At 46.3% G+C, this 24,085-nt stretch overlaps 1 protein-coding gene across 1 annotated transcript in view; it reads right to left on the bottom strand.

Annotated features, from left to right (window-relative positions):
- The window catches only part of LOC135028178 (S-adenosyl-L-methionine-dependent tRNA 4-demethylwyosine synthase TYW1-like), a 590,293-nt gene that overhangs the window by 250,816 nt on the left and 315,392 nt on the right, over window positions 1–24,085 (bottom strand). The window contains exon 12 of the mRNA XM_063953759.1: window positions 23,191–23,368. Coding sequence (XP_063809829.1) covers window positions 23,191–23,368 — 178 coding nt within the window. The remainder of the gene's footprint in view (window positions 1–23,190; window positions 23,369–24,085) is intronic.

Below are 24,085 nucleotides of genomic sequence, written 5' to 3' on the forward strand. Positions count from 1 at the left end.
CATGTCCACCTTTGGTTTTTCCCAACGGTTTACAATCATGTGGAAGACTTCCCGCTGAAGTCCCCACTCTCCCGGGTGGAGGTTATGCCTGCTGAGGAAGTTTGCTTCCCTGTTTTCCACTCTCGGAATTAACACTGCTGAGAGTGTTATCACATGATTTTTCGCCCAGCGAAGAATCCTTGCAGTTTCTGCCATTTCCCTCCTGCTTCATGTGCCGCCCTGTCTGTTTACGTGGGCGACTGCCGTGATGTTGTCCCACTGGATCAATACCGGCTGACCTTGAAGCAGAGGTCTTGCTAAGCTTAGAGCCTTGTAAATTGCCCTTAGCTCCAGTATATTTATGTGGAGAGAAGTCTCCAGACTTGATCACACTCCCTGGAAATTTTTTCCTTGTGTGACTGCTCCCCAGCCACTCAGGCTGGCATCCGTGGTCACCAGGACCCAGTCCTGAATGTCGAATCTGCGGCCCTTTCATAGATGAGCACTCTGCAGCCACCGCAGAAGAAAACACCCTTGTCCTTGGAGACAGGGTTGTCCGCTGATGCATCTGAAGATGCGATCCGGACCATTTTCCCAGCAGATTCCACTGAAAGGTTCTTGCGTGAAATCTACCGAATGGGATCGCTTTGTAAGAAACCCCCATTTTTCACAGGACCCTTGTGCAATGATGCACTGATACTTTTCCTGGTTTTAGGAGGTTCCTGACTAGCTCGGATAACTCCCTGGTCTTCTTCTCCGGGAGAAAAATAAGAATTTACTCACCGGTAATTCTATTTCTCGTAGTCCGTAGTGGATGCTGGGAACTCCGTAAGGACCATGGGGAATAGCGGCCTCCGAAGGAGGCTGGGCACTCTAGAAAGATCTTAGACTACCTGGTGTGCACTGGCTCCTCCCACTATGACCCTCCTCCAAGCCTCAGTTAGGTACTGTGCCCGGACGAGCGTACACAATAAGGAAGGATTTTGAATCCCGGGTAAGACTCATACCAGCCACACCAATCACACCGTACAACTCGTGATATGAAACACAGTTAACAGTATGAAACAATAGAGCCTCTCAACAGATGGCTCAACAATAACCCGATTTAGTTAACAATAACTATGTACAAGTAATGCAGATAAACCGCACTTGGGATGGGCGCCCAGCATCCACTACGGACTACGAGAAATAGAATTACCGGTGAGTAAATTCTTATTTTCTCTAACGTCCTAGTGGATGCTGGGAACTCCGTAAGGACCATGGGGATTATACCAAAGCTCCCAAACGGGCGGGAGAGTGCGGATGACTCTGCAGCACCGAATGAGAGAACTCCAGGTCCTCCTCAGCCAGGGTATCAAATTTGTAGAATTTTGCAAACGTGTTTGCCCCTGACCAAGTAGCTGCTCGGCAAAGTTGTAAAGCCGAGACCCCTCGGGCAGCCGCCCAAGATGAGCCCACCTTCCTTGTGGAATGGGCATTGACAGATTTTGGCTGTGGCAGGCCTGCCACAGTATGTGCAAGCTGAATTGTACTACAAATCCAACGAGCAATAGTCTGCTTAGAAGCAGGAGCACCCAGCTTGTTGGGTGCATATAGGATAAACAGCGAGTCAGATTTTCTGACTCCAGCCGTCCTGGAAACATATATTTTCAGGGCCCTGACAACGTCTAGCAACTTGGAGTCCTCCAAATCCTTAGTAGCCGCAGGCACCACAATAGGCTGGTTCAGGTGAAACGCTGACACCACCTTAGGGAGAAACTGGGGACGAGTCCTCAATTCTGCCCTATCCATATGGAAAATCAAATAAGGGCTTTTACAAGACAAAGCCGCCAATTCTGATACTCGCCTGGCAGAAGCCAAGGCCAATAACATAACCACCTTCCATGTGAGATATTTCAGATCCACGGTTTTTAGTGGTTCAAACCAAAGTGATTTTAAGAAAACTCAACACCACGTTGAGATCCCAAGGTGCCACAGGAGGCACAAACGGGGGCTGACTATGCAGCACTCCTTTTATAAATGTCTGAACTTCAGGTACTGAAGCTAGTTCTTTTTTGAAAGAAAATCGACAGAGCCGAGATCTGTACCTTAATGGAACCCAATTTAAGGCCCATAGTCACTCCTGCTTGCAGGAAATGCAGAAATCGACCTAGTTGAAATTCCTCTGTTGGGGCCCTTTCGGCCTCACACCATGCAACATATTTTCGCCATATGCGGTGATAATGAGTTGCTGTAACCTCTTTCCTGGCTTTAGTAAGCGTAGGAATTACTTCCTCCGGAATACCCTTTTCCTTCAGGATCCGGCGTTCAACCGCCATGCCGTCAAATGCAGCCGCGGTAAGTCTTGGAACAGACAGGGCCCCTGTTGCCGCAGGTCCTGTCTGAGTGGCAGAGGCCATGGGTCCTCTGATATAAATTCTTGAAGTTCTGGGTACCAAGCTCTTCTTGGCCATCCACGAGTATCGTTCTTACTCCTCGCCTTCTTATTATTCTCAGTACCTTTGGTATGAGAGGCAGAGGGGAGAACACCTAAACCGACTGGTACACCCACGGTGTTACCAGAGCGTCCATAGCTATCGCCTGAGGGTCCCTTGACCTGGAGCAATATCTTTTATAGCTTTTTGTTAAGGCGGGACGCCATCATGTCCACCTGTGGCCTTTCCCAATGGTGTACAATCCTATTGGAAGACTTCTGGAGGAAGTCCCCATTCTCCCGGGTGGAGGTCGTGTCTGTTGAGAAGATCTGCTTCCCAGTTGTCCACTCCGGGAATGAACACTGCTGACAGTGCTAACACATGATTTTCCGCCTATCGGAGAATCCTTGTGGCTTCTGCCATCGCCATCCTGCTTTTTGTGCCGCCCTGTTGATTACATGGGCGACTGCCGTGATGTTGTCTGATTGGATCAGTACCGGCTGGTTTTGAAGCAGAGGCCTTGCTGGCCTCAGGGCATTGTAAATGGCCCTCAGATCCAGAATATTTATGTGTAGGGAAATAACCTGACTTGACCAAAGTCCCTGGAAGTTTCTTCCCTATGCGACTGCCCCCCAGCCTCAAAGGCTGGAATCCATGGTCACTAGGACCTAGTCCTGTATGCCGAACCTGCGGCCCTCTTGAAGATGGGCACTCTGCAGCCACCACAGTAGAGATACCCTGGTCCTTGGAGACAGGGTTATCAGCCTATGCATCGGAAGATGCGATCCGGACCACTTGTCCAACAGGTCCCTCTGAAAAGTTCTTGTATGGAACCTGCCTAATGGGATTGCTTCGTAAGAAGCTACCATTTTTCCCAGGACTCGCGTGCAATGATGCACCGCTACCTATTTTGGTTTCAGGAGGTCTCTGACTAGAGATGACAACTCCTTGGCTTTCTCCTCCGGGAGAAACACTATTTCTGGTTTATGTCCAGAACCATCCCCAGGAACAGTAGACGTGTCATAGGAACCAGCTGTGACTTTGGACTGTTTAGAATCCACCTATGCTGTTGTAGCACTTTCCAAAATAGTGCTACCCCGACTACCAACTGCTCCTTGGACCTCGCCCTTATAACGAGATTGTCCAATTACGGGATAATTACAACTCCCTTTTTTTTTTTGAAGGAGTATCATCATTTCGGCCATTACCTTGATAAAACACCCTCGGTGCCATGTACAGTCCAAACGGCAGTGTCTGGACTTGGTAATGGTAATCCTGTACCACAAATCTGAGGTACTCCTGGCGAGGATGGTAAATGGGGACATGCAGGTAAGCATCCTTGATGTCCCGGGATACCATGTAATCCCCCTCGTCCAGGCTTGCAATAACCGCCCTGAGCGATTCCATCTTGAACTTGAATTTTTTATGTTCAAGGATTTTAAATATAAAATGGGTCACACCGAACCATGCGGTTTCGGTACCCCAACCCGTGTGGAATAGTAACCCCGTCCTTGTTGAAGTAGGGGCACCTTGAGTATTACCTGCTGGGAATACCGCTTATTAATTGCCTCTAGCACAGCATCCCTGCTTGAGGGAGTTGTCAGCAAGGCATATTTTAGGAAACGGCTGGGGGGAGACATCTCTAATTCCAGCTTGTACCCCTGAAATACTACTTGGAAGAAACAGGGATCCACCTGTGAGCGAGCCCACTAATTGCTGAAATTTTTGAGGCGGCCCCCCACCGTACCTGGCTACACATGTGGAGCACCCGCGTCATGGTGTGTACTCACAGGAGGCGGGGGAAGAATCTTGATTCTGGGAACAGGCTGACTGGTGCAGCTTTTTCCCTCTACCCTTGTCTCTGTACAGAAAGGAAGCGCCATTTGACCCGCTTGCTTTTCTGAAGCCGAAAGGACTGTACCTTTTTCTGTGAGGAAACCTGAGGTAAAATTATTTCTTCCCAGCAGTTGCTGTGGATACGAGGTCCCAGAGACCATCCCCAAATAATTCCTCACTCTTATAAGGCTCTCTATGCGCTTTTTAAGTCAGCATTACCTGTCCAGTGACAGGTCTCTAATACCCTACTGACAGAATGGACATTACATTTATTTTGGATGCCAGCCGGCAAAATATCCCTCTGTGCATCCCCCATATATAAGACAACGTCTTTAATATGTTTTTATGTTTGCCCACTATTATCCCTGTTTGACAGGGTCACCAACCACGCTGCAGCAGCACTATCTGCAGGTCTCAGTCTAGTACCTGAGTGTGTAAATACAGACTTCAGGATAGCCTCCTGTTTTTTTTTTTTTTTTTCTTTTTATCAACAGGTACCTATTAAAGTGGCCGTATCCTAAGACGGCAGTGCCACCTTTTTTGACAAACGTGTGAGCGCCTTATCCACCCTAGGGGATATCTCCCAGCGTAACTTATCCTCCTGGCGGGAAAGGGTACGCCATCAGTAACTTTTTATAAATTACCAGTTTCTTAACGGGGGAACCCACGCTTTTCACACACTTCATTTATTCATCTGATGGGGGAACAAAACACTGCCTGTTTTTTCTCCCCAAACCTAAAACCCATTTATAGAGGTTAAAGTCAGAAATGTATAACACATTTTTTATTGCCGGGATCAAGTCACGGATTGGATTGTGTATATGTCTCCACCTTGTCGACACTGGAGTCAGACTCCGTGTCGACATCTGTGTCTGCCATCTGAGAGAGCGGGCGTTTTTGAGCCCCTGATGGCCTTTGAGACGCCTGGGCAGGCGCGGGCTGCGAAGCCGGCTGTCCCACAGCTGTTACGTCATCCACCCTTTTATGTAAGGAGTTGACACTGTCGGTTAATACCTTTTACCTCTCTATCCACTCTGGTGTCGGCCCCACAGGGGGCGACATCACATATATCGGCCTCTGTTCCGTCACCATATAAGCCTCCTCATTCAACATGTCGACACAGCCGTACCGACACACCGCAGACACACAGGGAATGCTCTAAACGAGGACAGGACCCACAAAAGCCCTTTGGGGGGACAGAGTGAGAGTATGCCAGCACACACCAGAGCGCTATATACTGCAGGGACTAACTGAGTTATGTCCCCTATAGCTTTATATCTATATATATAATGTATACTGCGCCTAAATTTAGTGCCCCCTCTCTCTTTTTTTTAACCCTTGTAGACTGCAGGGGAGAGCCAGGGAGCTTCCCTCCAACGGAGCTGTGAGGGAAAATGGCGCCAGTGTGCTGAGGAGATAGGCTCCGCCCGTTTTTCGCGGCCTATTCTCCCGTTTTTTATGGACTTCTGGCAGGGGTATTTACCTCATATATAGCCCCTGGGGCTATATATTGAGGTATTTTTGCCAGCCAAGGTGTTTTTATTGCTGCCTCAGGGCGCCCCCCCCCAGCGCCCTGCACCCTCAGTGACCGGAGTATGAAGTGTGTGAGAGGAGCAATGGCGCACAGCTGCAGTGCTGTGCGCTACCTTGGTGAAGACTGAGTCTTCATGCCGCCGATTTTCCGGACCATCTTCTTGCTTCTGGCTCTGTAAGGGGGACGGCGGCGCGGCTCCGGGACCGAACATCAAGGCTGGGCCTGCGGTCGATCCCTCTGGAGCTAATGGTGTCCAGTAGCCTAAGAAGCCCAATCCGGCTGCAAGCAGGCGAGTTCGCTTCTTCTCCCCTTAGTCCCTCGCTGCAGTGAGCCTGTTGCCAGCAGGTCTCACTGAAAAGAACAAATTCTAAGACTATAACTTTCTAAGAGCTCAGGAGAGCCCCTAGTGTGCATCCAACCTCGGCCGGGCACGAAATCTAACTGGGGCTTGGAGGAGGGTCATAGTGGGAGGAGCCAGTGCACACCAGGTAGTCTAAGATCTTTCTAGAGTGCCCAGCCTCCTTCGGAGCCCGCTATTCCCCATGGTCCTTACGGAGTTCCCAGCATCCACTAGGACGTTAGAGAAACATCCTTTTCTGGACTGTGTCCAGAATCATTCCTAGGAACATTAGACGTGTCGTCGGAAAAAACTGCGATTTTGGAATATTTAGAATCCACTCGTGCTGTCGTAGAACTACTTGAGATAGTGCTACTCCGACCGCCAACTGTTCTCTGGACCTTGCCCTTATCAGGAAAGCGTCCATATTTCTTTTAGGAAGAATCATCATTTCGGCCATTACCATGGTAAAGACCCGGGGTGCCGTGGACAATCCAAACGGCAGCGTCTGAACTGATAGTGACAGTTCTGTACCACGAACCTGAGATACCCTTGGTGAGAAGGGCAAAATTTGGACATGTAGGTAAGCGTCCCTGATATCCAGTGACACCATATCGTCCTGGTTCGCTATCACTGCTCTGAGTGACTCCATCTTGATTTGAACCCTTGTATGTAATTGTTCAAATCTTTTAGATCTCACCGAACCGTTTGGCTTCAGTACCACAATATAGTGTGGAATAATACCCCTTCCCTTGTTGTAGGAGGGGTACTTTGATTATCACCTGCTGGGAATACAGCCTGTGAATTTTTTTTCCAATACTGCCTCCCTGTCGGAGGGAGACGTTGGTAAAGCAGACTTCAGGAACTTGTGAGGGGAAGACGTCTCGAATTTCCAATGTACACCTGGGATACTACGTGTAGGATCCAGGAGTCCACTTGCGAGTGAGCCCACTGCGTGCTGAAACTCTTGAGATGACCCCCCACCGCACCTGAGTCCGCTTGTATGGCCCCAGCGTCATGCTGCGGACTTGGCAGAAGCTGTGGAGGACTTCTGTTCCTGGGAATGGGCTGCCTGCTGCAATCTTCTTCCCTTTCCTCTAACCCTGGGCAGATATGACTGGCCTTTTGCCCGCCTGCCTTTATGGGTACGAAAGGACTGAGACTGAAAAGACTGTGTCCTTTTCTGCTGAGATGTGACTTGGGGTAACAAAAGTGGATTTTCCAGCTGTTGCCATGGCCACCAGGTCCGATGGACCGCCCCTTTATACGGCAATACTTCCATGTGCCGTCTGGAATCTGCATCACCTGACCACTGTCGTGTCTATAAACATCGTCTGGCAGATATGGACATCACATCTACTCTTGATGCCAGAATGCAAATATCCCTCTGCGCATCTCGCATATATAGAAATGCATCCTTAAAATGCTCTATAGTCAATAAAATATTGTTCCTGTCAAGGGTATCAATATTTTCAGTCAGGAAATCCGACCAAGCCCCCCCAGCGCTGCACATCCAGGCTGAGGCGATTGCTGGTCGTAGTATAACACCAGTATGTGTGTATATACTTTTTAGGATATTTTTCAGCTTCCTATCAGCTGGCTCTTTGAGGGCGGCCGTATCTGGAGACGGTAACGCCACTTGTTTTTATAAGCGTGTGAGCGCCTTATCCACCCTAAGGTGTGTTTCCCAACTCGCCCTCACTTCTGGCGGGAAAGGGTATACCTCCAATAATTTTCTATCGGAGGAAACCCACGTATCATCACACACTTTAATTTATCTGATTCAGGAAAAACTACAAGTAGATTATTCCCACCCTACATAATACCCTTATTTGTGGTACTTGTAGTATCAGAAATATGTAACACCTCCTTCATTGCCCTTAACATGTAACGTGTGGCCCTAAAGGAAAATACGTTTGTTTCTTCACCGTCGACACTGAAGTCAGTGTCCGTGTCTGTGTCGACCAACTGAGGTAAATGGGCGTTTTTACAAGCCCCTGACGGTGTCTGAGACGCCTGGACAGGTACTAATTTGTTTGCCGGCCGTCTCATGTCGTCAACCGACCTTGCATCGTGTTGACATTATCACGTAATTCCTAAATAAGCCATCCATTCCGGTGTCGACTCCCTAGAGAGTGACATCACCAATACAGGCAATTTGCTCCGCCTCCTCACCAACATCGTCCTCCTACATGTCGACACACACGTACCGACACACAGCACACACACAGGGAATGCTCTGATAGAGGACAGGACCCCACTAGCCCTTTGGGGAGACAGAGGGAGAGTTTGCCAGCACACACCAAAAACGCTATAATTATACAGGGACAACCCCTTATACAAGTGTTTTCCCTTATAGCATTTTCACATATGTAATCATATCGCCAAATAAGTGCCCCCCCTCTCTGTTTTAACCCTGTTTCTGTAGTGCAGTGCAGGGGAGAGCCTGGGAGCCTTCCTCACAGCAGAGCTGAGCAGGAAAATGGCGCCGTGTGCTGAGGAGAATAGGCCCCGCCCCCTAAAACGGCGGGCTCTTCTCCCGGAGTTTGTGAGATCTGGCAGGGGTTAAATACATCCATATAGCCTCAAGGGCTATATGTGATGTATTTTAGCCATAAAAAAGGTATAATACATTGCTGCCCAGGGCGCCCCCCCCAGCGCCCTGCACCCTCAGTGACCGCTGGTATGAAGTGTGCTGACAACAATGGCGCACAGCTGCAGTGCTGTGCGCTACCTTATGAAGACTGAAAGTCTTCTGCCGCCTGTTTCTGGACCTCTGGACCTCTTCAACTTCGGCATCTGCAAGGGGGGTCGGCGGCACGGCTCCGGGACGAACCCCAGGGTGAGACCTGTGTTCCGACTCCCTCTGGAGCTAATGGTGTCCAGTAGCCTAAGAAGCAAATCCATCCTGCACGCAGGTGAGTTTACTTCTCTCCTCTAAGTCCCTCGTAGCAGTGAGCCTGTTGCCAGCAGGACTCACTGAAAATAAAAAACCTAACTTAAACTTTTATTCTAAGCAGCTCAGGAGAGCCACCTAGATTGCACCCTTCTCGGCCGGGCACAAAGATCTAACTGAGGCTTGGAGGAGGGTCATAGGGGGAGGAGCCAGTGCACACCACCTGATCCTAAAGCTTTTATTATTGTGCCCTGTCTCCTGCGGAGCCGCTAAACCCCATGGTCCTGACGGAGTCCCCAGCATCCACTTAGGACGTTAGAGAAATACAGGTTGAGTATCCCTTATCCAAAATCCCACATTTTTGGGTCCCCTACCGAGATAATGACATACTGTATATATATATATATATATATATGTGTATATATAGATATATTATATAGATATATTTTATCTATAGAATATGATAGGGTATTCTACTATGTTTTGATGTAACCTCCAACCTGTATCATTGGAAGGAGGATCTCATGAAAGAAGCAATCTGTTTATCTATGAGAAATCAAACCTCCATGTTATGTGAGGCCATCATCTGTTAATGCATCTAAGGATATAAGGACATTATTGATATTTTAGCAATGTTTTAATAAAAAATTTGTATATTGGAACTCACTGTGCATTTTATGCTCCCTGTAAGATATATTGAAAGGGACACGAACAAAAGAGGGGTCAGGAGTATACCTCCCCTAGGGCGCCAATTTCACTATTGTTGTGTTTGTTGTTTGTTTTGGTTCTGACTAGCAGAGAACCTAGTGTAATAAGGCAGCCCACAAATCCTTATTCACATATTTTGTAATAAAGCGCAATAAGGGAGATTGTGTGATATATATATATATCCAAGATAGGTCGCACTCTCATCCTCAAAACCAAACAACAACTGGGGTGTCCACTCTAATGCCAAAGCATTGTAGATAGAAAGAGTTAATAGAGGCACTCTCCAGATTTTTCTTATTATGCAAAAGAAGATCACATTTATTTTGATATACGTTACATCGTCCACTTGGTACATGCGATAGTATCCTCAAGCGCTTTCGGCCCACAGCAGGCCTTCATCAGGAGGCAAATCACAGTAACTGTATAGCAAACAGTCAAAATTGATACTTAATCCCAGGCATCCAACAGTGAAGCTGGTCACGCCTGACTGGCTCTATATACACCCCCAAACAATCAAGATTGGCGCCAAAGGATGCCCATGGATGACATCATCAAAATTAGCATACGTCAAAAATTTCTAAACAGAGCTAAACCCATATCAGTGTAAATATGAAGTTCAGTGTGCATCCGTATGTCCGTACATAGCATATTAAAATCACATACCCGTTAGCTATTGCCAAATTACGTCCGCCAGCATGACCACTACATGCCGGCAGACGCATCCGTCCTCCGGGACTCCGAGAGTCCAGGTCGCGTCAAAGCCTACGTTGCCCAGCAACACAGGCCACTTCCGGTCTGTCGCTGGGCAACGCGCGACACTTCCTGCCCAAGCGGTGCCCGGGCGGAAATGATGTAGCGCTATCCTAAGCAATGAATCCGGAGTGCCTCAGCAAAACTATCTTGGACCTACAAATCTAATCTAATCACGGACGAATTGTCAATACACCACGGACAATACAAATGAGCACTGAATTCATGAGTGCAAGAGCCAGTCAAGCAACAGTTAAAAACATCCCTACGTATAAATAAACATAGACACGCCCCTGCCAGTACGGATGTGGTGGTTTCTCCAGATCTTAAGCAACAAAGTCCAAAAAGATTTTAAAAAAAAATATTACTAAACAGCTTCACTCTATTAAAGACATGGAGAACTCCATCCCATCCCACACTAAGGCAGCCGCGGGTACATATTAAAATATACAAACACAACACACCACTTATCCTAATCTATAAAAATATACTAGAACCATCAATACCAATTCTTAAGTGTATGTTATCAACAATTTATCAATAGAGCTCCACATGTACACAAATGTGTACATACAAAGATGTGCATGTGAATCAAAAGGTTGTGTCGGTCAGACACAATAAAAACAATTTATAAAGTACGCCACCCAAAAAAAAGGGGAAGAAAATACTTCCTCAATGCAGGAATAAATTCAGAGAATTCGATTTATTGAGTCCATTAGGTGCCACCGAACCCAGTCTATGGATCCACCTTGCTTCTAGTTTTTTTAAGAGGAGTGATCGATCCCCACCCCTCTTGGGTATCGGAACCCAATCTATGATACGACACTTAAGAGAGTCTACTTGGTGTTCCTCTAGCAAGAACTGTTGAGCCACAGGCTTATCTGTACGTACCGTCAGGAGTGCCTGGTGTATTGAGCTGCGGTGATTCACCATTCTTTCCCTGAACGTACAGGTGGTCATCCCCACATAAGAGAGGCCACATGGGCATAACAACATGTATATCACATGATCAAGACAACAGTGGAGTCTAAATCTGACATAAATGGGTTTTCCACTCAGAGGATGTGGAAACTTATCTCCAACCAGCATTGAACGACATGTGGTACATCCTAGGCATCTGACACAACCCTTCTTTTGCGGATTTAACCAGCCACCATCCGCAATGTTACTCTGCCTTGTCGGATGCATCAAAAGCTGCTTTAGATTACGACCTAGTCTAAATGCCATCATTTGGATGTTCACATATACCCTTTAGCTTAGGGTCAGAGCTTATTATCGGCCAATGTCGCCTCAGGGATGAACCAATATGTGTTGATCTTTCATCAAATTGTGTAACTTATATCATTATTGTCTCTTGACATTTTTGGCTCAATGCATCTTAATCGAGCTTTTTCCAAGCAAGAGTAATCATGCTCACCTTGTAGCCTCTCTCCACAAAGCGAGCCTTCATTTCTAGAATTTGTACTTCTGCGGTTTCTTGTTCCGTATTGTTCCTCAATACTCGCATAAACTGCGAAATGGGTAGGCTCGACCTGAGCGCAGGTGGGTGATTGCTTCTAGCATGTAAGATTGTATTTCGATCTGTCTCCTTTCCAAATAGAGTGGTACCCAGTGTTTTACCCTTATATATATATATATATATATATATATATATAGATATATATATATATATATATATAGATATATATATAGATATATATATAGATATATAGATATATATAAATGTGTGTGTCATTATCTCAGTAGGGGAACCAAAAATGTGGGATTTAGAATTTTAGATAAAGGAACACTCAACCTGTATACTCCTGATAGTTGGTAGAGACCTCCTCACAGCTATATCTGCAGCAAACAGACGTTCCAAATAGAGAGCACCGAAGAAAAAGACAGAAAAAAAAATAAGAATTTACTCACCGGTAATTCTATTTCTCGTAGTCCGTAGTGGATGCTGGGTACTCCGTAAGGACCATGGGGTATAGACGGGCTCCGCAGGAGACTGGGCACTCTTAAAAGAAAGATTAGGTACTATATCTGGTGTGCACTGGCTCCTCCCTCTATGCCCCTCCTCCAGACCTCAGTTAGGGAAACTGTGCCCGGAAGAGCTGACATTACTAGGAAAGGATTTGGAATCCAGGGTAAGACTCATACCAGCCACACCAATCACACCGTACAACTCGTGATAACTATACCCAGTTAACAGTATGAACAATAACTGAGCCTCTCTCAACAGATGGCTCATACAATAACCCTTTAGTTAAGCAATAACTATATACATGTATTGCAGAGAGTCCGCACTTGGGACGGGCTCCCAGCATCCACTACGGACTACGAGAAATAGAATTACCGGTGAGTAAATTCTTATTTTCTCTGACGTCCTAGTGGATGCTGGGTACTCCGTAAGGACCATGGGGATTATACCAAAGCTCCCAAACGGGCGGGAGAGTGCGGATGACTCTGCAGCACCGAATGAGCAAACTCAAGGTCCTCCTCAGCCAGGGTATCAAACTTGCATAAGTTTGCAAAAGTGTTTGAACCCGACCAAGTAGCAGCTCGGCAAAGTTGTAAAGCAGAGACCCCTCGGGCAGCCGCCCAAGAAGAGCCCACCTTCCTCGTGGAATGGGCTTTTACTAATTAGGATGCGGCAGTCCAGCAGCAGAATGTGCAAGCTGAATCGTGCTACAGATCCAGCGAGCAATAGTCTGCTTTGAAGCAGGAGCACCCAGCTTGTTGGGTGCATGCAGGATAAATAGAGAGTCAGTTTTTCTGACTCTAGCCGTCCTGGAAACAAAAAGTTTCAGGGCCCGGACTACGTCCAGCAACTTGGAATCCTCCAAGTTCCTAGTAGCCGCAGGCACCACAATAGGTTGGTTCAAATGAAACGATACCACCTTAGGGAGAAATTGGGGACGAGTCCTCCATTCTGCCCTTTCCATATGGAAGATCAGATATGGGCTTTTACATGACAAAGCCGCCAATTCTGAGACACGCCTAGTCCAAGCTAAGGCCAAAAGCATGACCACTTTCCACGTGAGATATTTTAGCTCCACGGTCTTAAGTGGCTCAAACCAGTGGGATTTTAGGAATCCAACACACGTTAAGATCCCAAGGTGCCACTGGAGGCACAAAAGGGGCTGAATATGCAGCACCCCTGTAACAACGTCCGAACTTCAGGCAGTGAAGCCAGTTCTTTTTGAGAGAGAAAAAGGGATAGGGCCGAAATCTTGGCCTTTATGGATCCTAATTTTAGGCCCATAGTCACTCCTGACTGTAGGAAGTGCAGGAATCGACCCCCCTGGAATTCCTCTGTAGGGCCTTCCCGGCCACACACCAAGCAACCTATTTTCGCCATAAACAGTGAAAAAGTCTTGCTGTCACGTCTTTCCTAGCCTTTATCAGCGTAGGAATAACTGCATCCGGAATGCCCTTTTCCGCTAGGATCCGGCGTTCAACCGCCATGCCGTCCAACGCAGCCGCGGTAAGTCTTGGATCAGACAGGGTCCCTGTTGCAACATGTCCTGACTGAGAGGCAGAGGCCATGGGTCCTCTGAGAGCATTTCTTGCAGTTCCGGGTACAGAGTCCTTCTTGGCCAATCCGGAGCAAAGCATATTGTTCACACTCCTCCGTTTATTACAATTCTCAGCCCTTGGGTCTAAGAGGAAGAGGAGGGAATATATAGACCGACTGGAACACCCACGGTGTTACTAGTGCGACCACAGCTATCGCCTGAGAGTCCCTTGACCCAGCGTAAAACCTTTTTTATCTTTTTATTGTGGTGGGACGCCATGTAGTCCACCTTAGGCAGTTTCCATCAATTTGCAAAACTGCGTGAAGACTTCCTGATGAAGTCACCACTTTCCCGGGTGGAGGTCGTGTCCACTCCCGGAATGAACACTGCTGACAGTGCGCTTACTTGATTCTCCGCCCAGCGAAGAATTCTGGTGGCTTCTACCCTCGCCACCCTGCTCCTTGTGCCGCCCTGGCGGTTTACATGAGCCCCTGCGGTCTGACTGGATCAGAACCGGTTGGTCGCGAAGCAGGAACTCCGCTTGACTTAGGGCGTTGTATATGGCCCTTAGTTCCAGGATATTGATGTGAAGGCAAGTCTGTTGGCTTGACCACAAACCTTGGAATTTTCTTCCCTGTGTAACTGCCCCCCACCCTCGGAGGCTTGCATCCGTGGTCACCAGGACCCAGTCCTGAATGCCGAATCTGCGGCCCTCGAGAAGGTGAGCACTCCGCAGCCACCACAGGAGACACACCCTGGCCCTGGGGGATAGGGTGATTAACCGATGCATCTGAAGATGTGATCCGGACCACTTGACCAGTAAGTTCCATTGTCCTTGCATGGAACCAGCCGAAGGGGATGGCCTCGTATGATGCCATCATCCTTCCCAGGACTCGAGTGCAGTGATGCACTGACACCTGTTTTGGTTTTCAATGGATTCCTGACCAGTGTCAAGAGCTCCTGAGCTCTCTCTATCGGGAGATAAACCCTCTTCTGGTCTGTGTCTAGGATCATGCCTAGGCGAGGCAGATGAGCTGTAGGAACCAACTGCGACTTCGGAATATATAGAATCCAGTCGTGTTGGCGTTTCACTTCCAGAGAAGGTGATACGCTGTCCAGCAACTGCTCTCTTGATCTCGCTTTTATGAGATCATCCAAGTATGTGATAATAGTGACACCTTGCTTCCGCAGGAGCACCATCATATCCACCATTACCTTGGTGAAATTGGTAATGACAATCCCGTACCGCAATTCTGAGGTACGCCTGATGAGGTGGATAAATGGGGACACGAAGGTATGCATCCCTTATGTCCCGATTCATTTCAGGCTTGCAATGACCGCTCTTAGCGATTCCATCTTGAACCTGAACCTTTTCAGGTATATGTTCAGGGATTTTAATACAATATGGGTCTAACCAAACAGTCTGGTTTCGGGATTATAACATGGTCGAATAATAACACCCTCTTGTTGAAGGAGGGGACCCTTGACCACCACCTGTTGAAGATACAATTTACGAATTGCAGTTAACACTGGCTCCCTCTCTTGGGGGGAAGTCCGCCGGGTCCTCGATGAGGGGGCATCATCTCACAGTCCAGCCTGTATCCCTGCGATACAATTTCTATTGCCCAGGGATCTAACAGGGAGTGAACCCACTTGTGGCTGAACTTACGAAGGCGTGTCCCCACCGGGCCTAGCTCCGCCTGTGGAGCCCCAGCGACATGCGGTGGATTTTTGTAGAGTCCGGGGAGGACTTCTGTTCCTGGGGACTAGCTGTGTTGTACAGCTTCATTCCTCTGCCCCCGGCTCTGACAAGAAAGGACGCACCTCAGACTTTCTTGTTTCTTTATTCGAAAAGCTGCATTTAATAATGTCGTGCTTTCCTAGGCTGTACAGGAATATAAGGCAAAATATCAGAATTACCAGCTATAGCTGTGGAGACCAGGCCCGAGAACCTTTCTCTACACAATCCTCAGCCTTCCATATGCCTCTTAAGTCGGCATCATCTGTCCAATGTATATTCTACAGGACACGTCAAGCAGAAATCGACATAGTTTTTGTCTCTAGGACCCAGTATACTCATGTCCCTTTGGGCATGCTTTATAATTATATATCTATCACTTAAGACAGCATCTTAAAATATTTATATGCATAGTAGGGTCTCAATCTCTGCTGATAAGGTACCTGTCCACGCTGCCACAGCGCTATAAACCCATGCCGACACAATCGCCGGTCTGGGTAGTATACTAGAATGTGCACACTATCTGCAGGATCCCTGAGAATGGCTAGTGCAAACAGGACACCCAAGGGGAAGATTCTCAACACATCCTGGCCCTAGTGGGGAAAGGATACAGCCTGAGAATTCTCTTGTGGGAAGCTGCCGGCTCTTGTCTGGAGATTCCCGCTCTTTTTCCTCATGAGAGGAGGGAAATTTACCTCAGCATTCTTCCCCTTAACATGTGTACTCTCGTGTCAGGGACAGATGAGTCATCAGTGATATGCAAATCATCTTTTATTCCAATAATCATATATTGAATATCTTTTAGCCCTCTTGGCTGTAACTTTGCATTATCGTAGTCGACAGTGGAGTTAAACTCCGTGTCGATACTTTGTTATTTTGGATAGTGAACATAGAGAGACTCTGAAGGACTCTGTGACATAGGGACAGACATGGGTAGATTTCCTTTCTGTTCCCTAACCTTTTGTGCAATAATTTTACCTCAGCACTTACACATATCCAAACAGGTGTCGGCGTTGTTGACGGAGACACCCTCCCACACACATATCCGCTCTATCACCTCCTTAGAGGAGCCTTTTACCTCAGACATGTCGACACACGCGTACCGACACACCACACACACAGGGGATGCTCTATTTGAAGACAGTTCCCCCACCAGGCCCTTTGGAGAGACAGAGAGAGAGTATGCCAGCACACACCACAGCGCAAAATATACAGGGATGTACACTAAACTGAGTGATTTTTCCTCTATAGCAGCTTATATACACAGTTTTGCGCCTAAATTTATGTGCCCCCACTCTCTTTTTTACCCTTTGTGTACCAGGATACTGCAGGGGAGAGCCTGGGGAGCTTCCTTCCAGCTGAGCTGTGAAGAGAAAATGGCGCCGGTGTGCTGAGGAAGAAGGCCCGGCCCCCTCAGCGGCGGGCTTCTGTCCTTTTATGTACTTTAATGGCGGGGGTTAATGCACATATACAGTTTATCAGACTGTATTATGTGCTTTTCGCCAAGTAAGGTAATCTAATTGCTGCCCAGGGCGCCCCCTCCCCCAGCGCCCTGCACCCATCAGTGACTGGAGTGTGTGGTGTGCTAAGGGAGCAATGGCGCACAGCTGCAGTGCTGTGCGCTACCTTAATGAAGACCGGAGTCTTCAGCCGCCGATTTTCAACTTCTCTTCGTTCTTCTGGCTCTGCAAGGGGGACGGCGGCGCGGCTCCGGGACCGGGCGACCGAGGACTGGGCCTGTGTTCGATCCCTCTGGAGCTAATGGTGTCCAGTAGCCTTAGAAGCCCAAGCTAGCTGCAAGCAGGTAGGTTCGCTTCTCTCCCCTCAGTCCCACGTAGCAGTGAGTCTGTTGCCAGCAGATCTCACTGAAAATAAAAAACCTAACAAATACTTTATTTTCTAGGAAGCTCAGGAGAGCCCCTAGGGTGCATCCAGCTCTGGCCGGGCACAGATACTAACTGAGGTCTGGAGGAGGAGCATAGAGGGAGGAGCCAGTGCACACCAGATATAGTACCTAATCTTTCTTTTAAGAGTGCCCAGTCTCCTGCGGAGCCCGTCTATACCCCATGGTCCTTACGGAGTACCCAGCATCCACTAGGACGTCAGAGAAAAGTGTTTCTCATTTACTGAAAAACTTAATGGGCTGTGCATGTGGGCATAGTTGTCAACACAACACAGTATAGCCTATCCATGTGTTAGAAGTTAGGTCAAGAAATCTCTGCAAGAGAAATGGGATTATTCATTAGAAGTCCCATTGGAAAGCAAGAGTGAAGAGAATCATGTGACATTGGATGACTGCTAAGGATCACTAACAAGCTAATAGTTCCCTGTTGAAATTGGTAGATATTCGTGTACATCACAAGTGGAGTGTGCCTTTCCTTTTCTTACTTACACTATCTTATACTCCCATTGATGGCACCTGACCCCTCGTTTTCCATATCTGTCCTATACTGTCTTGAACTATAAGTGCTGTTTTCTTGTTTGCACGTTTGATTATGTATTCTGTAATGGGCGCTGCAGATCCCTTCTGGCACCATATAAATAAACGATGATGATAATACTACTACTACTACTACTACTACTACTAATAATATAATGCACTGTGTGTGCTCCCATGTTCTTCTTATTGTAGGAGTTTAGATTGTATCCATTAGCTGGTCTACTGTATACTGGAAAGGAGAGAGGCGCCAGCTAAAATTGTGTTGTTTTTTAATGTTTGGATTTATTGTGTAACATGATGTTTTGTAGTGTTTACCTGAGCAACTTAACCTCCAATACCATCATAATTTTGTGCACAAAAAAGTAAACTAAAGACTCGGGGCACTAACTAATTGCAATTATATAAATAAAAATTGTAAATGCCCAGAGTGCCTACAAACCAGTGAGAGTGGCGAGATTTCCGTAGAATTTCAGTAGCTTCTCAGCATGTGTGCTACCTCCACAATACCTACTGAAATAATTAAGAAACTACAGCAAATACATAAAAATAAAATACAATGCCCTGCAGATGAGAAAATTGCAGCTAGGAGCCCTCTTACATTGGAAATCAATCTTAGCCTATTGAGTATATGGCTAGAACCAAGGGCGTAGCTACCATAGGTGCAGGGAGTGCAGATACTATGGGGCCCAGCGCTGAGAGGGGCCAACCTTCCCTGTCAGAGTTATATATTTTTATATACATTTTTCACCATTGGGTGATACAAAAGGGCCCTTAAAAAACGTTTGCCTTGTGGCCTGCAATATATCTAGGTATGACCCTGGACCTGTTCATTGTAATGTGGTATAAAATAAACTGGAGGGAATTATAATGGTACTTAATATGAAATGGAGGCACTATAATGTGACACAGTATGAAGTGGAGGCATTATACTGTGACATAATATGATCTGGATAAACTGTATGCCATAATGTGAATAAAGGGTACTGTGTTGCATAATGTGTACTGGCAGCCCTACAATGTGACATAATGTGAGTCAGGGCACTATTATATGTCACAAAATTAAAAACTGTTGTGGTGAAGTGATTCTCTAGAAGACTTGGGACAGGGGCCCCTTCAAACGGTTGCTATGGGACCCAAAAAGCTCTGGCTATGCCTCTGGCTAGAGCATATAAGGGTGGACAAGCTGGAAATCCCATCACAGGGCCAAGCTCTGTGCTGAACAGCACTAGGAGTTCTTTTGGGTATCTCCGAGGTGATAACTGGTCAGTGCTTAAAGTGGTCCTAGAGAGGTGGTGGTACTCACCCCCCTCCCCGGGCGTGGTCTCAAAAAGAAAGGGGCGTGGTCACACAATAGTATACCCAATTAAAATCCTGCCATACAGTAGCACAATCTTATTCACATTACCCCACATAGTAGTGTCCCTTATTCATGTTATGACACACATTAGGGCCCCTTATACACAAAGCCCACAGTAGTAGCACCCCTAATACACATTATGCCCACAGCAGTAGTGCTCCTTATACAATGCCCACAGTAGTAGTGCCCCTTATGCAATGTCCACTGTACTAGTAGTGCCCTCAGTGGTATTGCCCCTTATACAGAGACAATAGTGGTGCCCCTAATGCAATGCCCCCAGTAGTAGTGCCCCTTATGAAGTTCCCCCTTTACAATACCCTCATTAGGAGTGCCCCCAGAAGTAATGCCCTTAATGGCAATGCCCCTGTGTAGTATTACCCCCCAGTAGTAATGTCGCCTGTAGTAATGCCCCCAGTCGTTTAACCCCAGTAGTTATGCCCCCACTGGTAATGCCCCTGCAGTTATAACCCCAGTAGTTTACCCCCCCCCTTTAGTTTAGCCCCCCCAGTGGTAATGTCCCCAGTAGTTTAGCCCCTGTAGTTACGCCCCCAGTAGTTCAGCCTCCCTGTAGTTTAGCCCCCAGTGGTAATGCCCCCTGTAGTTTGGCCTTGTAGTTAAAGCCCTTGTAGTTATAGCCCCTGTAGTTTGCCCCCAGTAGAAGCACCGCTAATACACTCACACATGAAAAATAAAAACAAAATACTCACCAAGCCCCGCTCTCACGTCCGACCGCTGTAGTCCTTCCAGGGTCTGCTCCTCGGCACTATGGGAGAGACGTCATGACGTCTCTCCAATAGCGCACACTGACAGAGCCGGAAGACGGAGCTCAGTAGTGAGCTCCTGCCGCTGGCTTCCGCTGTGGAGAGGGAGCCGAGCGCCCGCTGGTAACACAGTCTCAGTAGGCGCCCGGAATCTCCCTGCGGCGCCGTGCACACATCCGGTTAGGTGAGCCGGAGGAGGCGGAACTGCAATCCATCTCCAAGTGGAACTGACAGAACGCAGCTCCGCCCTGCTCCGGCTCACTTTAACCCCTGTAGCTGGTAGAGTAATAGTAAAAAACTAGAACAAATTGCAATTTTCAGCCAAGTGGTACCAAGTTATTGTGGAAATACATGCCCTAAGCAAGTCCTGGTAGTCACTGGTTGTCTGTAAATTTTTGTGCAACCTAGTCCAACAGAAAGTAAAATAAATAAAAAAAAAACGCTATCAGATGAGAATTATTCCTTATGGAACACAATCTGCTTCCCATGTTAGGCTCTTAGCTAAACAATTATTGACCATCCCAGACAGTTAAAGATAATGCAAAACAGCAGTTGTCCCCCATAATGAGCAGTTATCTTCTCATAGGATTTATTTTATTTCCAGCTGGGCTATACCATATATTAATACTGGCTACGGTACTTTCAGGAAAGTTCATATTTTTTTTTAATTTAAAATATATTAACCAGTGTTTTTCTGTCAATCATATAGGATTTCTGCTGGAATAACACATTGCAAAATCCACTAAAATGCATGGGTCTCTGAAATGAATGGAAAAGCAGAGATTCTTAAAACAAAACTAGGTAACTTCTTAGTTTTAAATCCATCAAAACGACAGCATTCCTGATTTATGAATAAAATAGATATGTACAAAACTAGCTGTTCAACCTGTTTTTCGCACAGGAGTTCCTAAAAATTCACGGTTGTAAAAATAAATGAACGTTACAAATATGGTAAATCTATAGAGATGTAAATTTGAGACGTCTTAATGCAAGTTAATATTAATCCATGGATTTTGGCGGTATCCGAGGAGCACTTGTAGCAGATATGGTAAAAAGTGATAGGACCATTTTTATAGTTTATTAAATTCTACACACTGGATGTGCAATCCGATTGTCCGTTTGGGCGTCATCGTTCACGCAACGCAAGCCACGCATCAGTAATGATGTCAATATGTCAACCCCCTATTCATCCCCTTAGGGGAGTTTATTAAAATTCTAATTATGCAGTTTTCAGGGGAGTTTTAAGAGAGGAGGAGGCCCGTGTTCAGCCTCCTCCGTTCGGGCCCCCTCCTCTCTGCCCGGAGCGCTGTAGAGTCTGAGCACTAGAGGGCTCAGACTCTACTGTGTGTGCGCAGATCTTTGGGAAAATGGCGCGGCGGACATTTTCCCTGAGATTTCTCTACTGCGTATGCACAGAACTTCGTGAAAATGGGCGCTGAGCCATTCTCACGGAGTTCTAATAGCGCTGTGGATGCCGGCGATGGACTTCGGAGGGGTGAGTATTTTAAAAATGGATGCAGTGTGTGCGGTGGGGGCCCCCTCTGGACTCAGGGGCCCGTGTGCACCGCACACACTGCACCCATTATAGAAATGCCAGTGGCAGTTTTCCTATTTCCCACCTGAAGAATAAATTTTTTTTAAATTTCAGAATCCTAACATATCAGGAAGTAAGTGAAGTAATGATGAGTAAGTGAGTGAGTGTTTTCGCATATATATATATATATATATATATATATATATATATATATATAAATTCAGCAGTCACCATAGCAAGCTCACTTATCCTCACATCATTAATAAATAAATGGGGGTTTAGTTAGTGAATTGGCCAATGCACGGAAGCCTGCAAACCGCTCGCCAAGGTACCCCACCTTCTTGCAGGTCCTACGCTATCAAAGAGTCTTAAAAATTAAAACCTGGCAACTGTATCACACATAATATAACTGCAAATATACCCACTAGGTTTAATGTGTACCTGCCAAATACCTTAAGGCTTTTAAAGGTACACTAGTCACCTGACGCAGGCTCCCGCTCATATTTGAATTTTTATACTGGCCTGAGGTGAATTGCTGGCGGTGATCCGGGGTCCCCGACATGCTGTGTGACCAGTTTAGGGTGTAGGCGCTGGCTCAGGGCGCCCCTCACAGCGCCGCACCATGTACCACTGAGCCCCGGAGAGCAGTTACTACTGCGCTCCCTACCCTGTTGCTGCCATCTTCACACCAGCTCCCTGCTTGTCAGGGGGCAGGTGACTAACTCGCCACTGATGTCTTCTGGCTCTGTAAGGGGGTTGGCGGCATGCTGCTGGGGTGAACGATCCCCTGTGGCAGCGATCGATCTGTCCCCTCAGGAGCTCAGTGTCCTGTCAGCGGAGATAGTGGCTCGCACCCCTCAGGGCGGACACTACTCCCCCCCCCCCCGCCCCCTTAGTCCCACAAAGCAGGGAGGCCGTTGCCAGCAGCCTCCCTGTGCCTAAACTCTACTCGGGGGAAAAAAAAAAAGAATTTGGGCTCATTTTCTAAACTGAGGGAGGAGCCAGCAACACACTCTTAAACTCTTAAAGTGCCAATGGCTCCTGGTGGACCCGTCTATACCCCATGGTACTAATGTGGACCCCAGCATCCTTGTAAGAAATATATATATATATATATATATATATATATATATATATATATATATATATATATATACACATACACACACATATACATATATATATATATATATATATATATATATATATATATATATATATATATATACACACACACATACACACATATATATATATATATATATATATCATTATATACACACACACATATATATATATATATATATATATATATATATTAGAGAATTTGGAGACTGCTGAACAAAATAGCCCTTTATTAGTTTAGTACATGAATACAATTTGATGAAGCTAATAGGACTCACCTTATTTCCTTTGGGAATTGTGCATTTGTGACTAGGAAACTAGATATTTGTTGATGATGAAGCAACCGGATAAGTTGATTGATCTCAGGGTACATTATTGGTTCCCCTACTAAGGAGAGAGCACAGTGTTTGACAGCCATACCCTCCTCAAAACGGTCAAGTTTCACGCCAGGCACCCCTGAAAGAAAAATAGAAATAATTGATTACATGTTGGCTGGAGTAACTAATACAGTATACATATGAAGTCAGTGGATTTACACCAATGGAAATTTTTGACTATTCCTTAATTAAAAATTTGGATCTTACAAAAAATTGGTTGACATTTGGCGCTCTATTAACACAGGCTACAAAATAGTTATTTATTTAAAACAGTTGAAACAAAATCATTTTCTACGGTACTGTTATGAAGTGCATCCTGTTTTGCATACTTTGCTTTCTTATTCTTATGGTTAATAACACCATCACAGGCCATGTTTCTCATGGGTGCAGTTATCCTCAGGATTGTAGTTATACCTTGTTAATATGTCTACTCCAGTTTGTTGAATTGTCATCTGTATAATATTATACCATTTTAGAACAGTCATTAAAAAATGTGATGCTAAAAACACTTGGCGAAGATGTGTCAATAGTAACACAGCTTTCCCCAATAATGAAAATGAAGGGCTTGTGTTAGCGGTTTGTTTTTTTTATTTTCCCAACATGGACTCACTGTAAAATCACATAAAGGCTGTAAATGACCCATAGGGATAAAATAACAAACACTTGCATACTGTAGCTAATAACCCTGTAAATGTAATTCAACATGAAATCATGCTTATACTATATTAAGTGTTAAACGTATTATCCTATAGCTAAAAATATTTTAATACTTCTCCCCTGGAACACTGTAAGTGCA

The sequence above is a fragment of the Pseudophryne corroboree genome, chromosome 2, assembly GCF_028390025.1.
Source record: "Pseudophryne corroboree isolate aPseCor3 chromosome 2, aPseCor3.hap2, whole genome shotgun sequence".
Classification (NCBI taxonomy): domain Eukaryota; kingdom Metazoa; phylum Chordata; class Amphibia; order Anura; family Myobatrachidae; genus Pseudophryne; species Pseudophryne corroboree.